Raw genomic sequence first — 7,231 nt, forward strand, 5'->3', positions numbered from 1 at the left:
ATTTGCGACCGGCCACCTCCATTTCCCTAGCCATTTAAAGGCGCCACCTATCACTAAACCGTGGCACACACGCTAGGGTTCCGTTAATCTTACAATTAGAGCTAAATTTATCTTAAATGTAGCCAATTGCCCTCGACATATTTAGGGTAATAGCATTTATTCTTGATCTTCGTTTCTCATCCTTGTTAAGATAGTGAATATGGAGCCAGAGGCGAGCTCTTCTCATCTACTGCGTGCAAGTTCGACCCAGCAAATCGTCCTCTTGGATTCGACACAAGTATGCTGTTCGCCCATAAAAATAGGAAGCATTCAGCTAAGATGGTAAGGTAACGATACAAATATTAAATTCGTTCAATATCACTTGGAAGCCAATCAAATAATGAGATCATCTTCCCGTTTCTCATGCCCTTCACCACCGTGAAGAAATAGTTCAATTTCTTCCTGGAGTCACATCGGAAGTGGCTGCTGAGTTTTCTCGGTCTTCTCTGAACCTCGCGTAGATATCGCCTTTGTAGAATTTCCTCGTCCTCAGCACCAATGCTAGCGAAACGAGGCAACCGAAAAATGTGGCTGCCGTGATGATTATGAAGGCCGTCTGATAGCACTTTATCCCGGTGCAGCTCAATGGATCTCCTGCTCTCCTCGTGAGCCCTGAGGCTCTCAACTGCCTCAGCGCCTCTTTGTCATACAAATGGCCGGCAACCTTCACGTTGAAAATGTAAGACCCAATCGGGCTCGATACCGACCCGACGTTGTAAAGCGTAGAGAAATGCTTGAGCCCGTATACCTCAGATATGATGGTGCACACCAATGGCAGCTGCACTCCCAAGCAGAATCCCATTATCATTGTGGTGATGTACAAGGAGTTCGGGACCGCGCAGGCGAGTAATCCATGGCCGACGCAAGTGAAGAGGAGTATGGCAGCGAGCATTGCAGGGCGGGGAAGCTTATACTTGGTCAAAAGGTACTCTGAGTAGAAACCTGCAAACACTCTACCGAGGAAATTCCAGATGCTCACGAGCGAAATAAATGCTGCGATACTGCGAGGTGGATAGCCTAAGGAACTACCTATTTGGCCGAGATTGTCGATCACGGCCAGGATTCCTCCCACCCCGCAGGTTGTTGAGATGATTATTATTAACATGTCGATGTTGAATATCGCTTGCAATATGGAATGGTCCTCTCCTCTCTTGGGTGGCCTTAAAATGTCGCCGAGGCGAGAAAGTGGGTCCAATTTTCTTGGAGGATTTGGCGTGGCTTCTGGAAGCGATGTTCTGCCAGGAGGTTGATTTACCAGTACCACTTCCGACGGCAGATCATTGGGCAAACATTTTATCTCGGCTTTCCGAACCTTGGTTTCTTCATTTACGATGAAACCAAGTGGCAGAATCAGCATCATAAGGACAACTAAGGCACTCCCGACGTATTCATATCTGGTGAACTTAATTCTAGTCTGTAGGATGATCACAATCGTGAGAAACCCAGCAAGCCCGAGCGCAATATACAGGAGACGATAGAATATCGCAACCTCCTTCACTCGATGAGAAACTTTCGTAATGCGAATCACCCGGATGAAAACTAGGGACACAGCTGTGGGCAGACACGCGATCAGCAAAATGACTTTCTCCGGGTCATCGCCAAAGGAGGCATGGTAGATTTGTGTGATGATTGCGCCGCTCAAACCGATGAACCCCTTCAGTAGGCCGATGACAATCCCTCTGTTTTCAGGGAAGTTCTTGACACACGTGACCAAGGCCCCGGTGTTGGGAAAGGAGAGAGAGTTCGCACCGAAGCACGTGTAAAGACACATTTGCCATATTGGCGGCTTCGGGATACCACCGGTGATGGCAAGCGAAACTGTGAAGTAGCTGGAGAAATTCATGAGTGCCCCGATCAAGAGTACGGCCCATGGAGGCGCAAGCTCATAGATGAACCCGGACACCACACCCAGATTCCCACCAAGGTCCTTGTAGAAGCCTAGCAAGTTGAGGGTTGTCTGGTCATAGCCAAAGTACGATTTGATGCCGTTGGAGTACAAGCCAAACATGTACGACGTTCCGTTGACGGACATGATGAGGAGCGTCGCGAATAGCATGAACCACGGGCCTGTAAGCACCTGCCAGATAAAGCTCTTGGGATGTCCCCGGCCAGCGCCATCACTCGTGTTGGCTGCAGACTCGGGTATTGTCATCCTCTGCATCTCCTGTCAGACAAGAGCAAGGGAAGGGAATTGTCCTGTCTCTTTGGTGGAGAATCCAGTTTCAATATATAATGGTATAGTGGTATGTCACGTGGATTAGTAATCCAGCAGGCAGATCGAGACTTGGACTAAAGAAGTCGAATGTGTTGCCATTCCAGTGTTGATTGGGAATAATTTACCTGTAGCCGGCAATTGAATCCCGGCCAACAAATTAAACTATGTGTAGACAAAAGGCCTGGAGAGATCCCTTTGTCTTCTCTTTGTTGTTGTTGATTGTCCGAAGCATCCCTCTTTCGTTGTTCAGCTATCAGATGATCTCGGTGGGACAAAAGTTCGAACACCAAAAAGGTACTGCCAAAGCCTGAAGCCTCTGTGGATTGTCCACTCTCTTCAACTCGTTAGAGGTCACATCTAACACGATACTTAAAATCTGTCAAACATCTAACACAATAGTTAAAATATGTCAAACAAAATAACATTTTTGAGGTACGCTTGGAAGGGAGTACAAGAAGAAAGAGACAAAAACATGCTTTTAAGTCTACGGGCTAAGAAGTGACGAGAAACTTTTCTTTACTGATTTGTAGGACTCAAGCCGGTGAAGGCGAGACCTTCATAAATAGGCGTATGCTGTGCTAAGTGCAGCGAGTGCACGGAATTATTTAGTAAGATAGTTCGCTGGGTGCTCACCGCATAGCTGCGTGAGCTTCAAGAATGGTGAGCTGGGCCTCATGTACTGGGTCATTTCCTTGTGGTTGTTGTGGCCGTCTGATGTGGGACTCTTGAGACCGGACTGTATCAAGAAAAGCCTCAAGTGAACCAAAAGTTAAGGCAAACAAGAAAAGCTGATAACTAAACAAGTAAAGGCTGGTTCACTGCAATTCTAAAGGTTGCAAGAAAGGGTCTGGTCAACCCAGGTTATGTCCCAGCTGTAATTAGCACTTTGACTTGATAAAAACGCTCCATCTATGTCGAAATTTGTCTCGTAATAACTTATATGATACATCATCAAAAGCTCTATAACAAAGGTGGACAGTTTATTTAATTGGAATCCCATTATTGTTTTAGTGAGTTTTGGACTGCAATACGGTGAAACGATATGCAAGGTTCAAAGACGACCTTCGAACCTCCCCACGAAAGAGAAAATAGTAGTGAATTTGGCATCGACCATCTCGAAAGAACCATAAGGCTCAACCCCATCATGGATTGACCATAATAGAATTGTCACTTGCAAGGTTAAGCTTCGTTGAAATGAATTAGAACCTTTTCTCCGCAAACCCTATTTTTGCGGGGTTTGATTGAATCGATTCTACCTGACTGAAACCATGCTCATTGCAAAATGTGTAGCTCATGTTGTCGCGACCCTCCCTCGACGGGCGAGGTTGTTCGAAGGTTAACGAGCCGTGCTTCGGACCCGGTTGGGAAATGGATCTTCGGCGCGCGGGTCTCTCCCAAGACCCGTTACTCGAATCGCGATGTGAGGAAAATTTTATCGGGGTCGACCTTAGTGTGGTCGGGTGATATGTGCATAGTATGCATGCATATGGAGTCGCCACCGATCAATTTTTGAAGGGTATGATCGGAAACCCTATCGAGCAATCGGGAAAAACCGTTCGATTCTACGAGAACCAGAGATTTGGGTCCGGGGACTTGGTTACGCCGAGATTTACATCGACACCCTTTCGGTTACCGAAGTTGAGTGATTTTCTAACCTAAGAAATCATGCAGACGAAATTTAGGGTGAGGTAGGCTCTAATGATCCAGGGAAGCATGCAGATGGGAATTTGCTAACCTATCAATCACAATCAAGAATTTAAATATGCAATCAAGGTAAACAAATCAATCAATCAATCAAGACATGACATGACTAATGCGGCCCTATTGGCCCATAGAAATACCAATTTGAGTTCGGGGGTGGTTCGGGAAAATTTTGGGGCGTAAGGCCCAAAAGGGTAAAATGGTTATTTTGGAAGGTTCGGGACCCAAAAATCAAAAAATAGGGTCGGGCCAATTGAATGTGGCCATTTCCCATTTTTTGTGATTTTTCAGAATTTTTGGAATTTTTCTAATTTTTTTGGATTTTTCATTTATTTTCTAAAGATCAGAAATTTTTCGGATCGAGATGGATCAACCCTCGGAACTTCAAAATTTCTCGATTCAGACTATATGAGTCCCGAATCGATCTAAACATTTTTAGAAAAGTTTTTTGGAAAAATCTGTGAATTTTTATGGATTTTCTATGAATTTTACTAATTTTTTTGGATTTTTTAGAAATTTTTATTAATTTTTATTATTATTTTCGAACCGGGTCAAACCGGTCAACGACCGGTCAACCCGATCCAGACTCGCTCGGACCCGCTCTACACAAAAACAGTGTCGTATCCTATTTATCTATAAATTTTTTTTAAAGTCAATTTGCTAATATCCGAAAATACAAAAATAAAAATGGACGGCTAAGATCAATCCTCGATTTGATCTCGCCCGTCGACTCGCCTTCAGACTAAAACGACGACACTTCTGCCTCCATACACAAAACGACGCCGCATCGAATAAACGAATGAACGGCCACGATTAAATCTATGACTCAATCTAGATCGTCAATTCACCCCGCAATAAAACGACGCCACATCAATTAGTACTCCGAATGGCCGCGATTGATCCTAGGCTTGATCTGGACCGTTCGTCCATCTAAATGGTGAAACGACGACGCATCATCTAAGCAAAACAGCACCGTTTCTGTATTTTCTAATTTCTATCTAATAAACGAAATAATAAAAAAATATAAAAATTTGATTCAACGGCTAAGAATCAAACTCATCTAATTATCCCGATCGTCATATTAGATCTCGACTCACTCGCTCGTGCCAACGGCCGAGCCGAGTCAGCAACACCCTAGACCAATCCTCTCTCGCCACCTAAGCCTTTGACCCGCTGACCGCGCCACCTTAGCATCGTCTTCAACCTCGTAACGACACTAGATGGACGGCTGACATTTCTCCGGCGAGATATCACCGGAATGACACGAAACCACCACCAAATGACTCGCTAGAACTTCCTCTACAACATATCCAAGAATCATAAGACTTCATCGGTTAAATCACGAGATAGACACCACGTACGGTCTTGACATCTCGTAACTCAATCAAGCAATATAGAGCATAACTATCGAATTCAAGCTTTAGAAACACTCAAATCAAGTTGAGAATACTTATCTCGAGCTCCGATTGAGCCCGCAGTGGCTAGAGAAGCCCGGCCGAAGTTCGACCGCACTGCAGTAGGTTGAAGGCTCGACTCGACGTGTTTCAGCGAAATCAATGCCAGAAATAGATGCGATCGTGGTCGAGAAGTTCCAAAGAAAAGGCACACATCAATTGAAAGAATCAAGTGCGTGAGGGTGCGATGCCATGGATGCACAAGTAAGAAGGCTCAAGCTCGACTTACCGATCCAGGTGGTCTTTGGCAGCGAAATCGGTGGCGATCGCTTCCTTGATCCTCGTGCAAGCTTCCGATGATGATCCTCAAGTTCGATTTGGCCTAGATTGTCCGGGCCAAGAGCTCACGATCTTTGCTCGAGCTCTCATCAATGGCGGATGAAGAGAGCTTGTCATTTTTGTATTGATCGGCTTCTTTGAGACCGTAATCAAAAATTCTTCCAATTATGCTTTCGACTTATTACTGGTAATTCCTTTATTTTTGCCCCAGCATAGGGAGGTGATCACCAACAATGGTTTTAGAAATGAAGATTATAAAGGCTCAAATTGGGGAAAACAATGATTTTAAAATCTGAGGGGATATAGAAACGAAGTATTTTTATTGACTTGAAGATGTTCCAAGCCTCTGCGAGAAATCACCTGAAGTTGTCACAAAAAGATTAATGCAAGTTAGCACAATAAAGTCTTACCTTGATCTTTTCTCGAAGGGATCCACCAATGAACCTCCAAATATACCCCAATGTGGGGTGGTTCTTGATAGGGTTTTATCTAGAAAGTTTCTCCCTTTTGGTTCGTAATGGTTGTCAAGGGATATAAGTGTGTATGGGGAATTTGAAATGGAAATGCCTTTCGTCATTTCAATCCATGTAATCACCGCGAATGATCCCTATGTCCCAAAATTAAGCTTTTCGCTCTATCACTTTCGCTCATCTCTCAAGTGTATCGGGGACGTGTTTTGAGGATAAGGTTTGCCTCTTTTCATCCCAAGAATTATCCTCTTGCAAAGCTTTCAAAACATACCCTTTTACGTAGCTTCGAGGTGTTTTTATCAAAATTCACCATTTGTAGAAATTTTCACCACAAACGATGTGTTCAAAAAGCTGCTTGTGAAATTTAAAGGGCATGTTTATTTAAAGGGCCTTGCGGCTTTGAAGATCAAAAAAATTTCAGTGTTAAGCAAGATAACATCTTTCGATAGAGATAAGTATCCTTCTCAAGAAGAGAGAAACTCAAACCCGTCTTCTTCAAATGTCGACTCATGTTTCCTGGATAAACAAAAGGAACCAGTAAGTTAAAGATATTCAAAATCTTCAAGCAAGATTGACTTACTATTCGGTCAAATGCTTCATCGGATTCTTCATGACTTCGAATTCACCTGCAAAATTCAAACATATGCAAATACAGGCATGCAGATGTCATGCAAATGCAAAGCTTCACGTGACTCGGATCCGCTTATCAACCATTTTGAAGCTTGATTTTATTTCGAGAATAGTATTTCTTCACGACATCTGCATTTATCGGATTTGTTAATTCTTCTCCATCCATGTTTACAAGGATAAGAGCTCCCCCGGATAAGACTTTCTGAATCACATAGGGGCCTTCATAGTTTGGCGTAAATTTGCCTCTTGGGTGTTGGGCATTGGGGAGCATTTTCTTCACCACTAGCATCCCCGCTTCAAAATTCCTAGGCTTGACTTTCTTGTTAAAAGCTTTAGCCACCTTCTTCCGATAGCTCTGACCATGGTAAATGGCTTTTTGCCGTTTTTCATCAATCAGATTTAATTGCTCATGCTTTTGCCGATTCTACTCATCTTCCGAGAGT

The 7,231-nt window shown here is 43.8% G+C and overlaps 1 protein-coding gene across 1 annotated transcript; it reads right to left on the reverse strand.

Moving 5' to 3' along the window:
- Positions 1 to 391: 391 nt before the first annotated feature.
- Positions 392 to 2,851, reverse strand: LOC115748683. Its single transcript, XM_048282436.1, has one exon. The coding sequence runs from the start codon at positions 2,198 to 2,200 to the stop codon at positions 431 to 433; it is 1,770 nt and encodes a 589-aa protein (XP_048138393.1). The 5' UTR covers positions 2,201 to 2,851; the 3' UTR covers positions 392 to 430.
- Between the last annotated feature and the right edge of the window lie 4,380 nt (positions 2,852 to 7,231).

The sequence above is a fragment of the Rhodamnia argentea genome, chromosome 7 (assembly GCF_020921035.1).
Source record: "Rhodamnia argentea isolate NSW1041297 chromosome 7, ASM2092103v1, whole genome shotgun sequence".
NCBI lineage: Eukaryota > Viridiplantae > Streptophyta > Magnoliopsida > Myrtales > Myrtaceae > Rhodamnia > Rhodamnia argentea.

Coding starts and splice junctions, on each gene's coding strand:
- LOC115748683 (XM_048282436.1), bottom strand. CDS start 2,200: ATGCAGAGGATGACAATACCCGAGTCTGCAGCCAACACGAGTGATGGC.